Here is a 25465-nt window from a genome sequence, read left to right as displayed (position 1 = left end):
ATGATGACTTCTCTGCTGGTTGAACCATCAACCTCTTATGCGACAGCCCTGGAACGTACAACTAAGGAGAAGAAACTGAGTACAGAGAAGGCATCAACCTCCTCTGGAAAAGTTAACTCCAAGGCGCACGTTCGAGGGCGCAAAAAGCCATAAGATAGACCGGCCGCAGTGGTGAATAATGAAGACCTTCAAGTGGCAATCATCGACAAAGATGACGCAAATGGGAAAATCAGCGTCAGTCACTGGTTGCTCTTTGAAATCGCTCTTCGGTCAGCCATCGTATCTGGACCGGAAGATCAGGGGCATCGTCAAGGTGATTAACTGCCTAAACAGGAAATCGCGAAATTTCCTCGTGCGGCCGGTGGATGGCTTTGGCGCACTGTGGGAAGGAGCTGATCTGATATTCCGTCCAGGAAAATTCTCTCAGCCTGGGTTTCCCCATCTACTGTGGACAAAGAACTCTTGTTGAGGATGCTAAAATTGCAAAATCCCAACCTCACTACATCGCGCTGGACTGTTATCAGTCTAGAACCATGAACGAGGACGGTGGGATGGTTGCAAGAGTGGCGGCTGACCCCCTTGGTGAGTTATTTCATAGAGAATGTGAGGGAAAACTGAATTTCGGTTCAGGATGGGTTCGGTTTCGACTGAGTCCACCCACGAAACTCAGTAAGAGTAGGGAAGCGGCAAAAGCTGCGCATCTTGTAGATTAATCTGCATCACTGCAAAGCTCTTGTCCCTCACGACCTCTGAAGTAGATATTGTCTTGGTCCAGGAGCCTTATATCTATAAGAATAAGGTTTCTGGACTAAGCAATGTAAATTTCGACATCTTCGCCGCGTCCGAATGGGACAAGGAGAGGACTTGTATAGTAGGTAAAAAGAGCTTAGATCTAATCTTCTTATCTTATTACAGCAACGGTGACATATGCACGGTCAGGCTGGAGCATGGTACGGGGATGGCCACATTACTGTCATCCGTATACATGCCTTATGAGGACCCGGACCCACCAAACCTGGATGTCCGATGGTTGCTCGATGAGATGATGGGTACCTGTAACGTGATCCTGGGATGCGACACAAACGCTCACCATTTCCAATGGGGCAGCAAGGACGCCACCAAAAGGATGAGTCTATATTCGATTTTATTTTATCAGATAATCTACGAATATGTACTAGGGGTAATGATCCAACTTTCATAAGTAGGGATTAGAGGGTGTCTAAAGAATGTTCCTTCTCGGGTCATATTCTTCGAGGTCTTTTTTGACGGAGGTCGCCAAACTCCTTATAGAAACCCGAGAAGGACAAACTGGGATAATTACACGGAACTAACGGGTTCTCAACTGACTCCTAATACTAACATAGGAACAGTTGAAGAACTTAATGGGACCGTAAATAATCTTACAGACGTTCTTCTTCTCTGCCATAAGGAATCCTGTCCACTAACCTACCCTGGGAAGAAATCTCAGCCGGTGTGGTGGAACAAGGAACTTGGTGAAATTAGGAAAACCACTAAAACACCGCTATAGAGGCGGTACAACATATGTTAATATGGTGTGGTATTTTGATAAGTTTGGAAAAAAATAAAGCCCTAATAAACATGTGTTTTTTGATATCAAAAACAATAGGTTGAAACAGCTTCTCCTTTTTCAATAAATTTCCAGCGACCTCAATCCTATTCGCAAGAATTCTGCTTTATGCGAAAAATTATGCATTTAGTGGAATGATATGAGAACATTCAAATTGTAAATGTAACGAGTTTTTTTTTTTTTTTACGTTCGGTCCCACGCCTCTCACACCCGCCCCTGCCGACCGAGGGGGCCACCTCCCCATTCGTAGGGAGCGCGTACACACCATAGACCGGACCATGGCGGGTTAGTAGTGGTTATAAATGTCAGCTACAGAGGAATCATCAGCCGATAATATATATTTAAGAATTCAATTAAAATTTATTTGCAATTAATGAACAAATTTCTACTATTTCCGCATAAGGAGTTGTAGATACGCCGATTAACTGAGCTCAAGAAGTTAAATTAATTGCAGAGTTTAAATAATAAAATAAAAAACAGGAAACCGCACGCAAGATTACTGCATAATTCTACTGTTCCGTAAGAGGAGTTGTAGATAAGATGCCAGTATAGATTACGGGAAGTTAATAAGTAACTACAAAATAACAATGTATGTATATAATAAAATTACACTATAACACTACAATAGGACTAATAATACTTCTGTCAAACCTGCTGATCATAATATTACATGCGTAAGATAGCATTTTTTATTACATGTGTTGGACTGGTTAGATCTACCGTGTTAAAAATGTTATTATATATTTCACATAAAGATCTAAGTGGGTTACTTGCTTCATAATTAGTTTTCACTAGAGATAACTTTATAGGGAGGAAGTTACGTGTTAAACGTGAGGGTACATTGAACATTATTTCACCGACTAAAAATGGCGAATCAATCAGACCACGTATAACTTTTATTATAAATAGCGCTCTTAACATAAACCGTCTTCTTTCTAGAGAAGGAAGATCTATTAACATCAAACGACTTTCGTAAGGCGGCAATGATACTGAAGTATCCCAACGTAATCCACGTAGCGCAAACAACAGAAATTGAATTTGAACAGACTCAATCTTATCAGAGTGGCATTTATAAAATGGACTCCATAAAACGCAACCATATTCTAAAACTGGACGGACTAAACTCACAAATAAACGTTTGGTAACGTATGGATCATCAAATTCTTTAGACCAGCGTTTTATGAAACCTAACAATGATTTGGCTTTATTAACAGATGATTCTATGTGTCAGTGAAAGCGTAGTTTAGGATCTAGGATAATACCCAGGTCAACAAATGATTCAACATTTTCCAGTTTGTAAGAGCCTATAAAATAATCAGAATAAATTTGTTGTGACCTGAAAAATGACAAACTTTTGAATTTTTTAAGGTTTAGGGTCATTCCATTTGCAGAACGCCAATTCGTTAGAGAATGTAAATCACATAATTGATTCTGTTATAAAACTGTGAAACAGAAATATCTAAGTCATCATCATAAGTCCAGCTAGTATTGCTTAAGAGAGATTTTAACTTTAAGAAGTCAGTTTTACGATAATTGTATCTATATGTAATGTTCTTAGTCTCCTTGATTACAAAAGGGGTACTTTGTAATTCAAGAAAAATTGACAGTGTAGGATGAAACTTATCTTCCGGCAGTACAAAAGGAGTACATCTACTTAGTGATGCATTAAGTGACGTGCAGAAAATCAAATCTAAAAGACGATTTTTATCATTCAATATATAATTAATTTGGTATAAGCATTGGTCGAAAATCAAATCCCAGAAAGGTTCCATATCCGCAGTGTTAACTGATGGTACATAATCTAATCTATTATCACCAGCGACCCAAGAAGTATTTGGCAGATTAAAATCGCCCATGCACATTAAAACATCATTACTAGCAACAGAAGACGAGACAGTTTTTAGTAAATTAGCATGTCTCAAATATACATCTATGCTTGAGTTAGGTGAAATGTAGGAACAAGTTAAAAAAATTGTATTACCAAGGAATTTTAATTTCACGCAAATAAATTCATCATTAGGATTTACGGTTATATCAATCAATTCAGATGAAACTGAGTTATGAACTGCTATCAAAACGCCTCCTCCAACTTTTATTAGCCTATCATTCCTATATACTTGGAAATTATCACAGAAAATCTCGGTATCTTTAATGTCTGGTTTAAGCCAGGTTTCAGTGAAAACAATAACTTTAAAATCACAATAAATACTGTTAAGATACAGACTATTTAGTTTAGTTTTCAACCCTCTAACATTTTGATAAAGTAAGGGTAGCATATCTAGTTTTTTGAAGCTGTCGAAATAACGGTAGGATTGACAGGTTTTGGTCTTTCGGTAGCATTATCAGGTCTTTGTCTATCCCTATATATAAATTCTCTTACTAAAATCTCTTCAGGCCAAAAAGATTCGTTGACTATAGTATCAAAAACTCTGGCAGGGACAACAATTTTAACGGACGATATGTCACGGGTTTTCGCCGAATTAAATTTCAAAATATGAAAGTCGTTATCTGATAAATTTGTAACTTTACCTTTTATGTAATTACGAATGATTTCAGTTGATGTGTTCGCATGTAACCTAGATACAAATATTGTTTTACGTCGTGCAACGACAACAAGCTGCATATTAGGTTGCAAAGGGGAAGAAGCCGTAGGTTGCTGAACTTCTATTGAAGGAGTATTTTGAGCAACAATCGAAGGCAAATGCTGCTGAACTTCTATTGGAGGAGCATTTTGAGCAACGATCGAAGGCAAAGGTGTCTTTTCAGGAGGCACCGTATCAGGAGCAGAAGGCTCTTGAACAGAAACCGAAGGCGATAGTGTTGGTTCAGGGGGAACAGTATGAGGAGTACTAGGGGAATTAACAGGTATATGTGTAGACATTGTTTGATCATTGGAGTTACTTGTAGGATTAGGAGGTACTGAATGATGACCTTTCGAGGAGGAAGACTGAGTGGGAGGCAATGACAAAGTCGGAGAATTTAAACTAATTAAATTCTCAGAAGTTAAGTCAAAGTTGCCTACAATACCACCTAGTGTCTTCTTTCTCTTTGGAGAATCAGGAAATTCAAAAGTGGTTAACATTTTATCAATTTTATCAAAATTTGTATTAATTATATTAAAAGATTAATGTTTTCCAAAATGATTGTCTAAGTCTGGAGTATTCCCCCATTGGCTTAACTTCATCACTTTCCTCTTTGCAGAGAAAAATGTTCACAAAACGCACTGACAACTTGAAAAATTTACTGATCGCTACCAATATCATGATTTCATCCCGGCGAAGGGAATTATCAATTGGCTTTTTAGTTTTTGAAATGATGATTTTTTAGTGAAAACCTGAACTCTTTAAGCATCGAGTATTCTCATGTTAATGAGAATGATGCTCACTTTTCGGCTTTCCCAAAAAACACCAGAACAAAATATTTGCAAGCTGACAGCACGATTCAACTAAGAAATCATCGATTTCTGTTAAGTTGAAATAACATCAGCACAGTTACCTGTGAGTATGTTTTTGGAATTTTATTTACAAAATTCCGTTTTGCGGTTTGATTGTCTAAGTCTGGAGTATTCGCCCATTGGCTTAACTTCATCACTTTCCTCTTTGCAGAGAATATTCAATCAAATATTTTCCAAAATATTTAATCAAATGTGACAAAATATTAGCTTTTTAAATTCCAATAATTTATAGACATTTCCTTATTTTGTTTACATTTACCGACGACACTAACATTACAAACTAAAACAAATTTGTATGTGGTTGTTGTTGAGTTGTATTTGATGTAGTATTTACTTAACCTTCTTTGTTCTACCATGTAGACGACTGTGCAACAGGGCGCATGAGACTAATCGCGACATTGATTGGGACTCCTCTAAAGTGAGTTTCAAAAAATACAAGAGTGAAGTCAAGCGATAAATGAAAAAGTCTTGGGTGAATTTCTGGGAGTCAATAGAAGGAGTCAACGACGCAGATAGGTTTCGAAGATTACTCTCCAAGGAACCTAAATCCATCGGGAGCATCAAGAAACAAGATGGTGCGTGGACGGACTCTGGTACAGAGACTCTTAACCTTTTGGCAGGAACCCACTTCCCAGGCTGTTAAGGCCTGCGTACATAAGCCGCTCGGCTTTCTTACTTAATTCATTTCTGGAAAACCAATAAAGAAATGTCAGAACCACATTTCAATTAGGTCGAACTTGGTCTTTGGTCTTTTACCAGAAATGAATTAAGCAAGAAAGCCGAGCGGCTTATGTACGCAGGCCTTAAGGATGCGGACACCGTCAACAGTGAGTGTGACGTCTTCCAAATTCAAGAGACTGTGGATTCGGATATTATGGGCAAGGTGGTTAGCAGAAATAAGATCAAGTGGGCTGTCAACACTTTTATGCCATATAAATCACCTGGACCGGACGGTATAACACTGGCGATGCTTCAATTTACATCGCCACGCTTATATCAGATCCTGGAGGAGATCTATAGGGCGTGTTTGACTCTCTCGTGTGTTCCGGGTCTGTGGAAAGAGGTAAAAGTTACTTACATTCCCAAAGCGGGAAAACCCAGTCACTCTGCAACAAAGGACTACAGACCCATTAGCTTATCATCCTTTCTCCTCAAGACTCTGGGGGCTGGATTCATGTTCTATGAAAATTTGAAATAAAAAATATTTCCTTTATAACCATGGTAGAACAAATACAAGGTAAAGTTAATACTACAACAAATACAACTCGAACAACAACCCCAAAGGAATTTGTTTTTGTTTGTAACGTTACTGCCAGTTGTATTTGTAAACAAAACAAGGAAATGTCTATAAATTATTGGAATTTAAAAAACTAATAATTTTTCACATTTGGTTGAATATTTTGGAAAACATGAATGAAAATTCGTTACATTTTCAATTTTTATGGTTCCACATCATTCCACTAAATGCATAAATTCTCGCAGAAAGTAGAATTCTTGCAGAAAAGTTTGGGGTCGCTGGAAATTCATAGAAAAAGTCTGATGTCGTCCTTAAGTGTGGAACAGCCTTGGGAACGCTAACTAACAGCTATCGACTATGCTGGGTACCAGGACACTGCGACTTTATGGATAACGAAAAAGCAGACGAATTAGCTAGACGAGGATCGCAATCTACAGATCTAGTAATCGCTGACTCCATCAAACCACTCATTTGTCACTTTTTCCAAAGTATCGAAATGTTCTCTGACGAAAGAGCCAGTGAATTATGGTAAAATGATCCTAGGTGCATTGTGTCAAGATCCATGTGGCCGTCTCTGTTAGTCAAAAGAACGAAGTCTCTGTTGAACCTGAGTAAAGCTGAAGCTAGAGTAATGACGGGAGTTATCAGTGGACTCTGCTATATCAGGGCCTTCCCCATAAAATTGGATGATGACGTTACGGAATATTGCAGACTCTGTTAGTATGAGCAGGAAACGATCGAGCACCTCCTATGTCGATGTCCAGCTCTGGCTCGTAGGCGGCATAGATTAGCGGGTGTTCACTTTCCACTATGTCTAACCTTCTACTTAACTGTGGAACCTGCTGTAATCTTCAACATCGTCAGAAATCTGAAATAGCTGGGCAATGCAAACTGAACACGTGAACCGTATTTCTAATTTTCTTCAAACCATCACCTCCCAAACTTTTTCTCCCTTAAACAATTTTTCTTTTTTGAAAATTCTTACTCAATTACTCCATACACATTTCCATTAATTCCTTTCTTATGTTTTTGCCTCTCTTTTCCCTATCATTTCTTTTCTTTACAGTACTTTCCTTATATTTTACCTGGATGATCACAATGGACCGGAAGTGGTACAACATTTGTTAATATGGTGTGGTATTTTGATAAGTTTGGAAAAAAATAAAGCCCTAATAAACATGTTTTTTTTTATTTCAAAAACAATAGGTGGAAACCGCTTCTCCTTTTTCAATGAATTTTCAGCGACCTCAATCCTATTTGCAAGAATACTGCTTTATGCGAGAAATTATGCATTTAGTGGAATGATATGAGAACATTCAAATTGTAAATCTAACGAGTTTTTATTAATGTTTTCCAAAATGATTGTCTAAGTCTGGAGTATTCCCCCATTGGCTTAACTTCATCACTTTCCTCTTTGCAGAGAAAAATGTTCACAAAACGCACTGACAACTTGCAAAATTTACTGATCGCTACCAATATCATGATTTCATCCCGGCGAAGGGAATTATCAATTGGCTTTTCAGTTTTTGAAATGATGATTTTTTAGTGAAAACCTGAACTCTTTAAGCATCGAGTATTCTCATGTTAATGAGAATGATGCTCACTTTTCGGCTTTCCCAAAAAACACCAGAACAAAATATTTGCAAGCTGACAGCACGATTCAACTAAGAAATCATCGATTTCTGTTAAGTTGAAATAACATCAGCACAGTTACCTGTGAGTATGTTTTTGGAATTTTATTTACAAAATTCCGTTTTGCGGTTTGATTGTCTAAGTCTGGAGTATTCGCCCATTGGCTTAACTTCATCACTTTCCTCTTTGCAGAGAATATTCAATCAAATATTTTCCAAAATATTCAATCAAATGTGACGAAATATTAGCTTTTTAAATTCCAATAATTTATAGACATTTCAACATTACAAACTAAAACAAATTTGTATGTGGTTGTTGTTGAGTTGTATTTGATGTAGTATTTACTTAACCTTCTTTGTTCTACCATGTAGACGACTGTGCAACAGGGCGCATGAGACTAACCTCGACATTGATTGGGACTCCTCTAAAGTGAGTTTCAAAAAATACAAGAGTGAAGTCAAGCGATAAAAGAAAAAGTCTTGGGTGAATTTCTGGGAGTCAATAGAAGGAGTCAACGACGCAGATAGGTTTCGAAGATTACTCTCCAAGGAACCTAAATCCATCGGGAGCATCAAGAAACAAGATGGTGCGTGGACGGACTCTGGTACAGAGACTCTTAACATTTTGGCAGGAACCCACTTCCCAGGCTGTAAGGATGCGGACACCGTCAACAGTGAGTGTGACGACTTCCAAATTCAAGAGACTGTGGATTCGGATATTATGGGCAAGGTGGTTAGCAGAAATAAGATCAAGTGGGCTGTCGACACTTTTATGCCATATAAATCACCTGGACCGGACGGTATAACACTGGCGATGCTTCAATTTACATCGCCACTTTTATATCAGATCCTGGAGGAGATCTATAGGGCGTGTTTGACTCTCTCGTGTGTTCCGGGTCTGTGGAAAGAGGTAAAAGTTACTTACATTCCCAAAGCGGGAAAACCCAGTCACTCAGCAACAAAGGACTACAGACCCATTAGCTTATCATCCTTTCTCCTCAAGACTCTGGGGGCTGGATTCATGTTCTATGAAAATTTGAAATAAAAAATATTTCCTTTATAACCATGCACAGTTGTCCCAATTCAAATTTTTTTGGCCAAAATTATTTAATACAACATAATGTATACTTTTCGTTTATAAATAGATTAATATTTATTATAATAATATTAATATTTATTGCAAATCCGTTAAAACGCGTTTCTGCAATCATAAGGTACAATATAGTATTATTTATTAGGTTTTTAGATATGCAAAGGCATACAAAATGTTAGGGTACAAAATGTGATGTTTTAGTACAAACATGAGTTGTAAAACAAAATAAAATGCGGTAAACATAATTCAAAATTTACTCTTTTTTATAAAAGTATGACTTAAAACAGGCTTAAGAAGGTTGTTTTATACTATTAAGTAAAGAAAATAAAAGAACTCTATTAAGTTTTAAATTAATTAATTATTGAATATATGTAGATATTTCGTTTTCCAGAACTATATTTTCATCGCCATATTCTTCTTCGAATTCTTCATCTGTGGTTTCATCACAATCAGTATCATTCGCGGGCCGTAATTCATCGTTTAGTTCACAAACTAACAATTCGATTACTTCAGATGGCAGGTTTAACCGCTTTCTTTCTTGTAAGCGGGCGTTTAGGCGTATAGATGATATAAGTGGATCAGATGTATCCAATGCTCTATTAAATACGTCTGTGAGATTATTGACACGACTACTGTTTCTAGCGTGTAATAATCTGTCATTTTTATATATTTTGTTTCTGCATTCAGCAGCATCCTCTCCAAAACATCCAACTGGCAACACAACATTCTGCATTATTTGGCAACTGTGCGACGTTTTTATACTAAAATTGATTACTAGGTTAATCAAATGTCCCAAAATATCAATTGAAATGTATTTTCGCCAAAAACAGCGAAAATTAATTAAATAGTGAGGCGCCGTTGTGGGAGGTCTTAACCAAAATATTTGGTACAAACAGTTTATACTTTCCATGAAGTCAAAATGCAAAGTTATCTTAAATCGGACGGTACGGCTATGTCACAGTGTGGGCCAATTTTCAAAAAATGTTGCAGAAATGTTTTTTATACTATTAAAACCTTAAATATCAATTTTAAGAAAAATCGGATGAAACTTTGTCTTTATCCCACATTTTCAGTTCAATACTATATACAATAAAAACATCAATTTATAAAAAATTTCACTCAACTTAAAGTAGAAAAATACATTTTTTCTAAAAAAGGCAAAATAAGGCAAAATATTTCATCTGAATATGATAGTACATACCCCTGCCAGCTTCCAAAAATTTTTTGGAGGAGACGATATTTTTACATTTTTTCTAAAGTTTAAGAAGATTTCAAAAATATTTGTAAAAAATAATTTTCAATATACACAGAAACTTTTATCTCCCTACCCAGATATTACAACTTTCTTCGTTCTTTCTTTATATATTATGAAAGCACTTATTATCAGCTTCCAGATTCATAATAACTTTGGTCTGAATTTCGTATACCCATTCGACCACACAGCACACCAAAAAGTATATATTTTACAGCACACAGTCTGTTCTATTTTTTATACAAAAAATTTTCAACTTTAGCATTACACCAACGAGCGGCTATTAATGGTATTTAGAAAAACCAATTATTTTCGGATGGTTTGAAGTGTTTTTTATTATTCCGCGCAAAAAAATTTTAAAAATATGAAACTTCAAAAAAATAATTTTGGCCAAAAATTTTGTGATTGCGACAACTGTGCCATGGTAGAACAAATACAAGGTAAAGTTAATACTACAACAAATACAACTCGAACAACAACCACAAAGGAATTTGTTTTTGTTTGTAACGTTACTGCCAGTTGTATTTGTAAACAAAACAAGGAAATGTCTATAAATTATTGGAATTTAAAAAACTAATAATTTTTCACATTTGGTTGAATATTTTGGAAAACATGAATGAAAATTCGTTACATTTTCAATTTTTATGGTTCCACATCATTCCACTAAATGCATAAATTCTCGCAGAAAGTAGAATTCTTGCAGAAAAGTTTGGGGTCGCTGGAAATTCATAGAAAAAGGAGAAGCTGTTTCAATGTTTTGTTTTAGAAATCAAAGAAGCACATGTTTATTAGGGCTTTATTTTTTTAAATTTTAACAAAATACATCACATATTAACAAACTTGGAGGAGGTTACATATCATTGATATGAAGAAGTCTTTCTGGGAAATGGTTTTTTCCGAATGATATATTTTTTTCTCAAAAAAATATATGTCCCTAATGTACATCGAAATAGAAATGAATGTATAAAATGTTTTATGAAATTTGACACTAACACTACAACCCAGTTCAGTCAGCTGGGTATTGCTGCTACCTTTTCTTGTTCTACCATGCTTTATAACTCTTTTCATTTGACAGTTTTCTCCTTTATAAAAGTTTTCATTTTACATTTTTATAGAAACAGATTGAGCCCTAGGACTGGTGAAAACCAGTAAACGGCAGACAGGACCGTAGTTATGGGCGGGGACGACCTGCACGGGACCCTCAGAACTATCCACGGCAGTCTAGAGAGGCAGAGTAGGGAACTCCTCGACCAGCTGGATAGCATAGTGGGGACATACTCCCGGATGAACTGCTACACAATCTAACTGCTGACTGATGATGAGCTGGACACCACGGTGATTCCGGCCAAGTCTACTCAGGAAGATTGCTGTGGCTCTAACCGAAGGCAAGTCTGATTCCGACTGGTCTTGTGTCGGCACATGCCGACAATAAGCTTCAGAGGCAGACGACAACTGAAACGATGTCCGACGACGAAGAATCTAACGAGACCCCGACAACGGGCAGCGACTAAAAGGTTGCATCTGCACGAGAAGCATCTGATGTCGTTTCTTATCTTCGCAAGTTCGTAGGGCGAGATGCAAACACGCATTCGGAGAGGGAGGTCCGCCTCATCAGGGGTAAGCTGAAATTTATAAGGAAGTTCGAAAGAACTTACCCACGTGAATTTCATCGCGAACTCCAGGTGGAAAGGATCTTCCTCCCGAATAAAGTATAAGATACGGCTAAGCTCCCTGCCTCTGGCAAATGTGCTGAGCCGAAATCTGTTCCGAAGAGTCCCGAACCAAAAGGCAATGGAAAAAGCTATTGAGTGCACCCCTAAACCAACGGTGAAGGACTCTGCCTCAAAGCCCGATTCTGCTCCAAAAAGCAAAGGTGAAGTGGTAGGAAATGTACATAGTTTTTTACAGGAAGATGGTAAAGTCAGCCAAGAAAACATCGTCTCCTGGAGGAACGAATAATGCCCCACAGCATAAACCTGTGAAGCGCACTCCTCCGAAGGTCCACAGCCTTCGCCTAAGAAGATGATGACTTCTCTGCTGGTTGAACCATCAACCTCTTATGCGACAGCCCTGGAACGTACAACTAAGGAGAAGAAACTGAGTACAGAGAAGGCATCAACCTCCTCTGGAAAAGTTAACTCCAAGGCGCACGTTCGAGGGCGCAAAAAGCCATAAGATAGACCGGCCGCAGTGGTGAATAATGAAGACCTTCAAGTGGCAATCATCGACAAAGATGACGCAAATGGGAAAATCAGCGTCAGTCACTGGTTGCTCTTTGAAATCGCTCTTCGGTCAGCCATCGTATCTGGACCGGAAGATCAGGGGCATCGTCAAGGTGATTAACTGCCTAAACAGGAAATCGCGAAATTTCCTCGTGCGGCCGGTGGATGGCTTTGGCGCACTGTGGGAAGGAGCTGATCTGATATTCCGTCCAGGAAAATTCTCTCAGCCTGGGTTTCCCCATCTACTGTGGACAAAGAACTCTTGTTGAGGATGCTAAAATTGCAAAATCCCAACCTCACTACATCGCGCTGGACTGTTATCAGTCTAGAACCATGAACGAGGACGGTGGGATGGTTGCAAGAGTGGCGGCTGACCCCCTTGGTGAGTTATTTCATAGAGAATGTGAGGGAAAACTGAATTTCGGTTCAGGATGGGTTCGGTTTCGACTGAGTCCACCCACGAAACTCAGTAAGAGTAGGGAAGCGGCAAAAGCTGCGCATCTTGTAGATTAATCTGCATCACTGCAAAGCTCTTGTCCCTCACGACCTCTGAAGTAGATATTGTCTTGGTCCAGGAGCCTTATATCTATAAGAATAAGGTTTCTGGACTAAGCAATGTAAATTTCGACATCTTCGCCGCGTCCGAATGGGACAAGGAGAGGACTTGTATAGTAGGTAAAAAGAGCTTAGATCTAATCTTCTTATCTTATTACAGCAACGGTGACATATGCACGGTCAGGCTGGAGCATGGTACGGGGATGGCCACATTACTGTCATCCGTATACATGCCTTATGAGGACCCGGACCCACCAAACCTGGATGTCCGATGGTTGCTCGATGAGATGATGGGTACCTGTAACGTGATCCTGGGATGTGTCGCTCACCATTTCCAATGGGGCAGCAAGGACGCCACCAAAAGGATGAGTCTATATTCGATTTTATTTTATCAGATAATCTACGAATATGTACTAGGGGTAATGATCCAACTTTCATAAGTAGGGATTAGAGGGTGTCTAAAGAATGTTCCTTCTCGGGTCATATTCTTCGAGGTCTTTTTTGACGGAGGTCGCCAAACTCCTTATAGAAACCCGAGAAGGACAAACTGGGATAATTACACGGAACTAACGGGTTCTCAACTGACTCTTAATACTAACATAGGAACAGTTGAAGAACTTAATGGGACCGTAAATAATCTTACAGACGTTCTTCTTCTCTGCCATAAGGAATCCTGTCCACTAACCTACCCTGGGAAGAAATTTCAGCCGGTGTGGTGGAACAAGGAACTTGGTGAAATTAGGAAAACCACTAGGCGACTCATGTGCTGCACACTAAAACACCGCTATAGAGGCGGTACAACATTAGTTAATATGATGTGGTATTTTGATAAGTTTGGAAAAAAATAAAGCCCTAATAAACATGTGTTTTTTGATTTCAAAAACAATAGGTTGAAACAGCTACTCCTTTTTCAATGAATTTCCAGCGACCTCAAACCTATTTGCAAGAATTCTGCTTTTTGCGAGAAATTATGCATTTAGTGGAATAATATGGGAACATTCAAATTGTAAATCTAACGAGTTTTTATTCATGTTTTCCAAAATATTCAATCAAATGTGACAAAATATTAGTTTTTTAAATTCCAATAATTTATAGGCATTTCCTTATTTTGTTCACATTTACCGATGACACTAACATTACAAACAAAAACAAATTTGTATGTGGTTGTTGTTGAGTTGTATTTGTTGTAGTATTTACTTAACCTTCTTTGTTCTACCATGTAGACGACTGTGCAACAGGGCGCATGAGACTAACCTCGACATTGATTGGGACTCCTCTAAAGTGAGTTTCAATAAACACAAGAGTGAAATCAAGCGATAAAAGAAAAAGTCTTGGGTGAATTTCTGGGAGTCAATAGAAGGAGTCAACGACGCAGCTAGGTTTCGAAGATTACTCTCCAAGGAACCTAAATCCATCGGGAGCATCAAGAAACAAGATGGTGCGTGGACGGACTCTGGTACAGAGACTCTTAACATTTTGGCAGGAACCCACTTCCCAGGCTGTAAGGATGCGGACACCATCAACAGTGAGTGTGACGACTTCCAAATTCAAGAGACTGTGGATTCGGATATTATTGGCAAGATGGTTAGCAGAAATAAGATCAAGTGGGCTGTCAACACTTTTAAGCCATATAAATCACCTGCACCGGACGGTATAGCACTGGCGATGCTTCAATTTACATCGCCATGTTTACATCAGATCCTGGAGGAGATCTATAGGGCGTGTTTGACTCTCTCGTGTGTTCCGGGTCTGTGGAAAGAGGTAAAAGTTACTTACATTCCCAAAGCGGGAAAACCCAGTCACTCAGCAAGAAAGGACTACAGACCCATTAGCTTATCATCCTTTCTCCTCAAGACTCTCGAAAGACTGATCGATCTGGAGATTAGGAGCTACGTAGACAACGCCTCTCTAAGCAAGTTGCTGCCTTTCTTTGGCTGCCTTTCTTTCTAGACATAGATGGAGCGTTCCACAATGTAGAACTTGAATCCATCAACCTCTCACATAAAAAATTTGGTACACCTGAAACCCTAACATGCTAATATGCTAAAAAGCAGAATTATAAACTCCAACATTGAGAATAATATTAGGAAAACAATAACTAGAGGCACCCCCAGGGTGGAGTGCTCTCACCGTTGCTGTGGCTACTCGTTATAAATAATATTTTGACGGAGCTGGAAAATCAAGGTATTAAAGTTGTTGCATCCAGCAAAATAGACAAGGTGCAAAGAGCTGCCTCGATTCTTATAACTGGAGCCATCAGGAGCACACCCCAAGCTGCTCTGAACGTAATGCTGAACTTAAGGCCTCTGGGCCTCAGCGTTAAGTGTCAGGCAACTCGTAGTGCCCTAAGGCTGCGTGAAGAGAAACTCTGGCGTTATTGTGCCCATTGTCATGGATGTATCCAGAGTGAATCAGGTATTACTGTGAACTATCGTGGTAAACTAAGCGACTATTTATCACCAGTCCTGAGATTTGACGATATAGATGTCGTTATCTCTACCTCTGGACGTTCTGGCTTTTTATACAGACAGTTCCAAGAAGGAAGAAGGTACTGGGGCTGGCGTCTACTGTCAAAGGCTAGGTCTTGAGTACACTTACAGGTTAGATAGCAACTTTAATGTCTTCCAGGCTGAAATCTTCGCGATTTGGAAGGCAGCGGAATTGATAAAAAGTCTAGATGCAGAAATCTTTGAACCGGTGACTATCTTTGTGGATAGCCAAGCGGCTCTTAAAGCCATCAAATCCTGTAGCATGAAGTCTGATGTCGTCCTTAAGTGTGGAACAGCCTTGGGAACGCTAACTAACAGCTATCGACTATGCTGGGTACCAGGACACTGCGACTATATGGATAACGAAAAAGCAGACGAATTAGCTAGACGAGGATCGCAATCTACAGATCTAGTAATCGCTGACTCCATCAAACCACTCATTTGTCACTTTTTGCAAAGTATCGAAATGTTCTCTGACGAAAGAGCCAGTGAATTATGGTAAAATGATCCTAGGTGCATTGTGTCAAGATCCATGTGGCCGTCTCTGTTATTCAAAAGAACGAAGTCTCTGTTGAACCTGGAAAAGCTGAAGCTAGAGTAATGACGGGAGTTATCAGTGGACACTGCTATATCAGGGCCTTCCCCATAAAATTGGATGATGACGTTACGGAATATTGCAGACTCTGTTAGTATGAGCAGGAAACGATCGAGTACCTCCTATGTCGATGTCCAGCTCTGGCTCGTAGGCGGCATAGATTAGCGGGTGTTCACTTTCCACCATGTCTAACCTTCTACTTAACTGTGGAACCTGCTGTAATCTTCAACATCGTCAGAAATCTGAAATAGCTGGGCAATGCAAACTGAACACGTGAACCATATTTCTAATTTTCTTCAAACCATCACCTCCCAAACTTTTTCTCCCTTAAACAATTTTTCTTTTTTGAAAATTCTTACTCAATTACTCCATACACATTTCCATTAATTCCTTTCTTATGTTTTTGCCTCTCTTTTCCCTATCATTTCTTTTCTTTACAGTACTTTCCTTATATTATACCTGGATGATCACAATGGACCGGAAGGTCTCCGAGTGGCGCAGTCACAATTTAGTGACTGCACATCCATCCCCAAACCTAACCTTGGCAATTGTGCCATGGTTATTACCCAGCAAAATTAAATGGAAGTGATTCCATGTGAAATCATGATTTCACTGGTTCTTTTGCATTAGTGCGAAAGGAGTCGTGAAAGATCCGATCTTTTTCATGGAATTTTCATGAGTGCAATTGAAGTCGTGAAAGATCCGTTCTTTTTCATCGAATTTTCATGAGTGCAATTGAAGTCGTGAAAGATCCGATCTTTTTCATCGAATTTTCATGATGAAATTGAAGTGGTGAAAGATCCGATCTTTGTCATAATATTGTCATGAGTTTAAATAAATTGATAAGTGCACGCACAATAAATTATTAAATACTCATATACCCGAATAATTGTGTACTTGCAAAAGTAATTGTTAAAATGAAAATAAAAGTCAGATGAAAGTGAACGATAGTGGCAAAATTTATATATTTTAATTAAAAATATAATGTAAATTGATATAAAACAGAGGAAAAATATATTTTGTGTTTGGAAACCTGTTTCGTTTTGTGGATATTAAAAAGAAGTATAAAAAAGACCCGGTCTATAAACCATGAGCTCCCCCAGCCGACCAACACCGATATAGTAAAACATATCGAGCTGCAATTATTGAGCTGGTTGGGTCATATTAACAGGATGGATAAAGATGACACCGGCATATGAATACGAGCCATTTGACGTAAGTCGACCCGAGGGAAGAACAAAACTCCAATGGAAAGGCCAAATTGAATGTGATACCACAAAATATGGCATCCAAAATTAGAGAAGTAGAAGATCGGTGCGTTTGGAAATATATTCTTAGTTCGCCTCATGGAACAATATGATCTGTTTCGTTTTGTGGATATAAAAAGAAGTATGAAAGAGACCCGGTCTAAAAACCACGAGCTACACCAGCAACACCGATATATTAAAACATATCGAGCTGCAATTATTGGGTTGGCTAGGCCATGTCAACAGGATGGATAAAGATGCTACCGGTATATTAATACGAGCCATTTGACGTTACGCCACCCGAGGGAAGAACAAAACTCCAATGGAAAGATCAAGTTCAATATGATATCACAAAACATGGCATCCAAAGTTAGAGAAGCAAAGTAAAAGATCGATAAAATAAGTATAAAAGAGACCATAACATGGTAACTATTACAGGATAAGTTTTTTCTTTTGAAATAATATAACAGAAAGAAATATCTTGCCGCCATCGGAAGAGATAAATATGATATTGCAGATTAATATAATATATAATTTTGAAAATTACATACAAAATAATGAAAAATAACATCTGGCGATACAAATCATCTGTGCGTTGTATTCTTATTAATTCAACAAATTACATAATTGTATTGCAAATTTTATTTCTGATTGGTGAAAATCCGGATCCAAAGCATTGGTGCAAGAAACCATGACAATGCACTGGTGCAAAATGCCATGACAATGAACTGGTGCAAGAGCTATGATGATGAACTGGTGCAAGATGCTATGACAATGAACTGGTGCAAAATGCTATGACAATGAATTGGTGAAAGTGTGTTTCACTCCCTTGTAAATGTCATTGGTGATTCACCTATATTTTCACATATGACATGTCACTTGCACCCATGATTCAACTCATCATTTGAGGGCGAAACCTACAGCTCTGTTGTTTGTTGTTGTTTTCAATTTGAAATACATGTATTTTGTTTTTGTATTTTTGAACGCACACGCAACACGCCGAGTTTCGCCCTGTCATCGAGCATTTTGTCGGGTATATTACAAAAAATGATTTTTGTAGCAATTCGCCAATGTGTCTACCTTGGTAATTGTGCCATAGTTGTACGCAACGCAATGAGTTATTGTGGTGCCCATGGCACAATCATACAAGGTTCGTCCCAATTTACATTAGGCGAGTTTACTTGCGGCAAGTGTCAGTTTGTAGGTGAGAGAGGGTGTTGAGAGGCAAAGGGTTACCATATGCCTCTCCTCCCTCTCCTTCAAATTGACAATTGCCGCAAGTAAACTCGCCTAATGTAAATTGGGACTTCTCGCATCATCCCAGCTGATGCACTGCAAGGTGTCAAAAAAGTTGCTGTAATTGAAAACGCAAGAATAAAAAAACAAACTTTTAAATGAAAAATTTTTCATTTTTGGCGGATTTTTGTATTTTCGTTGAAAAACATTTTTGACATTTCACAGTACTGAACTGGTTTTTGTTGTAGTTGGCTGATGCGTCTACCTGGTAATTGTGCCATGGTGGTGCCAATGATGACACTGTTTACTCGGAACGTATTTATTTTTGTGCTCTGCGATATTCAACACCAGCGTTGCCAGTATTTTTTAGCCTCTTTTCCCCAACTTCTCCAAAAATGTCCCCAAAATCATCAGATTTTATTGAATTTCCCCAAAAAAATCCCCACAAATTTTTAACAAATAATAGCTTCGTTCTAGTACTTTTTTAATGGTAAAAGTGTCAAAGGAGAAAACCGTCGAAAATGAGTTTCACATACACATTTTTCCAAAATGTACGGGAACGGAAAAATGGCAGAAACGTCATAAAAACTGGAACAAATGTCAAAGTCGGCGTGTCAGCCAATCCGAAGCCGGCAAACATGCTGTACATTTTTGCTCTCCCAAATTAGTCGTGTAAAAAGTTTTGATTTTGTAAATGAAAACTTTCAATCCGATGAATATTGTTTATTTTCCAAGCAATCGACAAACAGTCTTTGAAAATAACAAATATTGTTTGTAAAGAAATTAAAAAATGTTGAAAATTTGAACTCAAAATCGTGCTTTTGGAGGAAAATGCATCATTTCTGAAAAACGGATGGAAGACGTGCCACACACACACGTATACAAGGGGTTCATTAGGCAGTGCAGTTTGGCAGTTAGTGTATGGCCGGCATTAAGTTCCATTCAGTAGTTGAAATTTTGAATTGTATAAAATTGTATTTCAATTAAACCCATTGTTCTAGTACACCATCATATGCTGAACCGCATGATACCACTTTAAATCTGTTATAAATTATACCAACTGTTACCATTCTGTATATGACGCATGTTATTTGTGCGTTACGCGTGCGATACTATTAAAAAAGTTGAGATAATCTAAAATAATTACACAAAAAAGAATTTCCCCCAAAATCCCCAAATATTTTTCAGATTTCCCCAAAAGTTCCGCAACTCCCCAAGTCGAATTATTTTACCCCATTTCAGAAAAAAATCCCCAATACTGACAACGCTGTTCAACACTGCTTTTTGTACAATGGCGGCCACGTCACTTTCTCTGCCTTCTCATCATTTCTTCTTCTTCAAAATTTTGTTGTTATGTGTTTTGTGCTGACATTTGTGGAGGAATATAATCTGCGATACTAAATGTATATAATGTAAATTTTCATATACCACACCAGTCATAAAAAGATATTTTTTATTTATTTGCAGATATCTACACATAACGTCAGAATATTTATCCAGTTCGCTATAAAAGTTCTTTGGAAAAATCGGAGTAGTCGCAGTAATACACATTGCCTTGCCTGACCTATAAACATGAATATCTTTCGATTGGCTGGTGATTTGGCGCACGTCTTTGCCATCATTATTTTACTTTTAAAAATATGGAAAACTAGATCCTGTGCTGGAATCTCCGGAAAATCGCAAATTCTATTTGCACTTGTTTATCTGACCCGATACCTGGATTTGTTTACAACCTATGTCAGCCTATACAACTCGGTAATGAAAGTTCTATTTCTGGCTTCTTCAGGTGCAACGGTGTATTTGATGTATGTAAAATTTAGAGCCACATACGATCGCAACCACGATTCATTCCGTATAGAATTTTTATTGGTGCCGTGTCTTATACTGTCCTTGTTAATCAACCATGAATTCACTGTTATGGAGGTTTTATGGACATTCTCAATTTATTTAGAATCGGTTGCCATATTACCACAGTTATTCATGGTTAGTAAAACTGGTGAGGCAGAATCTATCACAAGTCATTACCTCTTTGCACTGGGGTCATACCGAGCTCTATATCTACTAAATTGGGTGTATCGTTATATAGTTGAGTCTCATTACGATCTTATTGCCATTTTTGCTGGAATAGTTCAAACAATATTATACTGTGACTTCTTCTATTTGTACATTACCAAAGTTCTTAAAGGTAAAAAATTGCAGTTACCCGCTTAAAAGTATCAAAGCCTAAAACTTGTGCATTGAAAGTGGACTTTTAGTGGAAATGCGTCGTAAAACATGGAGTTCACCCTTGAAATAGCGCGTAAGAGATATTCCTTATGTTACATATACATATTAAAATGCATAAAAATTCCAACTCGTATAACTCCAGAGTACACGTAATGACATTATTAAGTGGCATTACTTCATGTATATTATTTTTCTAATGCTAAATGACGTCTGATAAGTTTACTCTCGTAAAATATTACATTAATATATTTTACAGTGTTCGCTTAAGAAAAATTATGTATACTTTCCAATTTCATAATAATAAAAAATAATAAACCTATCATAATTTTATTGTTTTGGTTTTATTTTAAAGAAGTCCTTAATTTTGGGTTTTGTTCGACCTTTTTGGATGTGTTTTGTTGATAGAATTAATGACTTCGACCTTAATTAATTCTACACATAATAGTAACTTTAATGCTATTTTTTAGTGATAGACATGATAGGAATTGTTTAGTAAAATGTACATACACACCTGCTCAAAATAATAGTTACACCTAGTTCATTTTCTTGAAAGTTCAATAGAACGGTTCTATTTATTGAAAGAAATTGAGAATATGCATTTTCTTATACCCCAGTGTCATACAAGTATAGCGATCAACAACAACGTATATTTAATTTTAAATGAATTAAGTTTAGGTAATTTTTCAACTAAGGGCAGTAGATTTGCTGCTCATAATAATAGATACACTTCACTTATAATCGAAAATAATAAACTTTTATTAATTTAGCATGTAAAATGTTGTTTAAAATAACACAATGGACTATAAGCTGTTTTTTTCGGATCTAATCCCTACTACTTCCCTGACAAAATTTGTAATACGGGACCTTACTTCCATCGTTTTTACCCATACATATTTACCACAATGTTTTCGTTCAAAAGGGAATTAATATTAAGCGCAATAAAAATCAACAAATTAGAAATCTTAATGCGAAATCATGAAGCATTTGGAAAATTTTAGGTGAAAAATGTTGAGTCCTCTAAGGACTCCACATAAACCGAACAGGAACGACTTGAAATGAAAGATTTATTAATTAATAATAATTACAAAGTGGAAATAGACCAAACGGATTCATATTTTCTATTGTACGGATGAATTTACATGAGTGAAACTATTCTCAGTCAACACTCACCACCTAGACACATCCGAAAGGATTTCCGTCGATACTACCTTTTTTTTATTTTACGTCAATTTGTTTAATATTATACGTTTTTTTGCTGTTTGAGTACTTACAATGGTAAAAATTATGGGAGGATGTTGCGGAGTGTGGATTCATTTTAAAGCCAAAAGAAAGAGAAAATCAGCTAATAATAAGAACACTACAACTACACCATACCACCACCACTATACAATTTTTCCTCTATTAACTGCAACACTTCACTCAATACCACTGCCATTGTGGGTTGAGCCATACCGAGGTTAAAGTGATTGCTAGACGTCGGATTTTGCATATTTGCATATTTTTTAATAATAGAGATACCAAGATTCTGATTGGACCAAAATTCATTTTAAAGAAATCTAAATTCAATGGCAGGGTCATATTTTGTATTTATTTTGCATATTTGCATATGCACAAAATATGTCAAAAATATGCAAAAAATATGCAGAATATGCAAAAAATATGCAAACAGTTTTTGGCCGAAAATCGTCATAAAAGTCGTAAAATTGACAATTAAAGTTGGGAAAAATCATCCAAGTGTCCTAAATTATAATTGTTGGCCGTTTAACGTCGCTTTTTTAGCAGATTATTATGCTATTGAGACCCCTTACCACAGTGTGGATATAAAAATATGGTTATATGTATATTGTAATACCATTTTTTATTATTAACCTATTAAAAAATATAAAATTTGTTAAATTGTCAAATATTTTATTTAAAATTCAATATTTTCTTTGTCTTAATTTGTTGCATTAGTCTGGTTTTAACTCAAAGGGAAAACATCGATGTCGGATTTTTTATGCGCCACTCCCCTAAAGTGTTTAGTTTGGTTAGATTTTAAGATTGTTAAAGTTTGAGCACAATTGGAATATGTTAACACATGCCACTGGGTCCTCATAGTTATGAAAATCTCGATTTTTAGGCTATTTGACGACTTCAGCTACCCATATCTATAAAACGGTTAAAACTATTTGCCCGTGTTATGCATTAAATTAAATGCCATACTATTCTTAATATTTCTTGCCGAACAACAAAATACGTAAGTAATACTGAATTCAAGATAATAAAGCCAATGTCCCGAAAACGCCTTAGGGTGAAAATGGAGTCTATTGTGAAAAAAAAACCCTTTTTACAGTGTTTAATTTAACTTGCTTTTGTGTCTGTTTAGTTCAAATCTAGTAACTTATTTTCCACACAGTTGTAGTTGACCAATCGACCTAAAACTTTGCACACTTTTCAGACTTGGATGACAATACATGAATATGAAACCAAAACCAATATGGGTCCATTTTTTTCTTAGAGCCCCCATATAGCGGTACCACCGATTTAAAGTATTTTAAGGATTCTGGTTAAATTTTTAGGCCGAATTGGCTATAACTTGGCATTTGGGGTTCCCAATGGTACAGAAACTTCCTCACTAAAAATGTTGGACTCAGGTCAAGGTTTTGGTATAGCCCCTATATAACGGTAAAACACGATTTCAGGCATTTGAATTAAAAATTGTGGCAATATTAAACGGCCACCAGCGTTTTATTTGAGAGAATCCATCATTAAAAATTATGTTCTAGTTTTAAGTGCTTTTATAAATAAAACATTGTAACTTCCTAGTAATTGATGTTCTGCGGTCAAGTTACAGGATATTTTTCAAGAAATTCAGAGTTAATGCTTAATCTGTTGAACAACAAGTAAGTATACCCTGTAGGTAGGCTTTTTCAGGAAATTTCGGCAGTTGTTCTTTTGTTATACCCCGGTTACACTTAGGCGGATTAACCCAGTGGGTTTGGATTTCAAATGTCAATTCCATAGCGCAAACGTCAATAAATCCTCTCGAAGTGGGTTAACCCGGCAAAAAACTCTAGTGTAACCGTACTATTAGTTTGGTTTTTTCCATCTTCTTCTGCTTGCTTTGTTAAGATTTTTGTCGCATTTGGCTCTTTACGGTGGTTTGAACTATCAGATCAGGCCAACAAGTTCAGGACTAAGAAACCACAGATGATATATCATTTTGTTATTTCCTTTATCTGATATTTGTTTCGTATTTCAATAAATCTTCAATGCGGTTTAGGTCTTTTTTTGGACCTAAAAAATATTTCTGAATTTCGCTTTCACTATTTGTTGTATTAAACTCAATCTATTGTCTCTAATCCTTTTCAACCTATTGATTATGTTTTCCCAATCCATCTAATATTATATCTACATAACCATTATCTTGTTCATTATAGGTTTTGTAAAATCAATAACCCACACTCTCATTTATAACACTCAGTTGTTGTCCTTTGATACAAAATAAACAAAATGAGAAACGTTCTGGGCGCGTTAAACCGGGCTCGAAAGATGAAAACACAAGTGTTTCTACGACCTCTTGTTCTTGGGAAGTCAGCTGGGAAATAGTTTTAAAACATTATCGCCTACATCGAACTTGGATTTGTCAATCGCAGTCGTACACTGCTAACTCTTGTTTCTCCCCTGAGCTACTGTCAGTTTCAGGAACGCCCCCATACCAGATGATACCAGAACAGCAACCCGTTCTTTCTGCACTGTTTTGGGAATACCTGGTAATAGTTTTCCACTGTTTATTCTCCGGAATAAACAGATAAAGCTTCTAAAGATCATATATTTGTTGGGGTCCTGTCCGAGAGCTTCTACTGTTGTAAAAATGATACGACTAACGTTCCTATATGACACTTTACAGGGATCCAGCAGCAATGACAATTTCATGGTTAGGAGTTTTTGTTGAAACTGCGCTTGATTATTTTCGGGACAGATGGTTTTTCAGATTCTACGAAGCGTTTAGCATCAAAAGAAGACCTAGACCTCATTGAAAATCTATTGAAATACGAAAACATAGCCAGAAAAATGAAATAAAAAATGATAAATCACCTGTGGTGTCTTAGTCCTGAACTTGTTGGCTTGGCATTGTTTGATCCGACAGTGCAAAACACCGTAATGAGTCAAATGGCGACAAAAATCTTAACAAAGCGAAGATGGAAACTTCTCCGGAAATATTCGACCCAAACTTACAAAAGAACAACTGTTCGAAATTCATAAAAAAGTCACATTAACTCCGAGTCGAGCTCACCACAGATTACAACCAATTAATTACAAAGGACGAACAACTAAAACAATGCGTTCTCCAAGTAGTCGGCTATACCCAGATAGGCTCCATTTTCGCCCTAAGGCGTACGTAGTCACGTTAATCGGGACACTGGCTTTCTATCTCGAATTCAGTAATACTTACGCATTTTATTTTTGAATATAAAATAAACAGAATGGCCTTTAATTTAATGCATAATACGGGCAAATAGCTTTAACCGTTCCACAGATATGGGTCGCCGAGAGAGACGAGATTTTCATAACTTCGAGGCTCCAGTAGCACGTGTTAACTTATTCCAATGGTGCTCAATTGGCAATCTTAATCTAAAATTTATCTAAAATCTAATCTA

At 37.2% G+C, this 25465-nt stretch overlaps 1 protein-coding gene across 1 annotated transcript; it reads left to right on the top strand.

Moving 5' to 3' along the window:
- Positions 1 to 19844: 19844 nt before the first annotated feature.
- Positions 19845 to 21157, top strand: KdelR (ER lumen protein-retaining receptor). The gene is made up of 2 exons (XM_073968659.1): positions 19845 to 20002; positions 20067 to 21157. Exon 2 carries the CDS (start codon positions 20172 to 20174, stop codon positions 20808 to 20810), a length of 639 nt encoding a protein of 212 aa, XP_073824760.1. The 5' UTR covers positions 19845 to 20002; positions 20067 to 20171; the 3' UTR covers positions 20811 to 21157.
- The last annotated feature ends 4308 nt before the right edge of the window (positions 21158 to 25465 follow it).

Source organism: Musca autumnalis, unplaced genomic scaffold, assembly GCF_047663935.1.
Source record: "Musca autumnalis isolate F117 unplaced genomic scaffold, ASM4766393v1 scaffold_2, whole genome shotgun sequence".
NCBI lineage: Eukaryota > Metazoa > Arthropoda > Insecta > Diptera > Muscidae > Musca > Musca autumnalis.
This window is presented reverse-complemented; position numbering and strand designations above follow the sequence as displayed.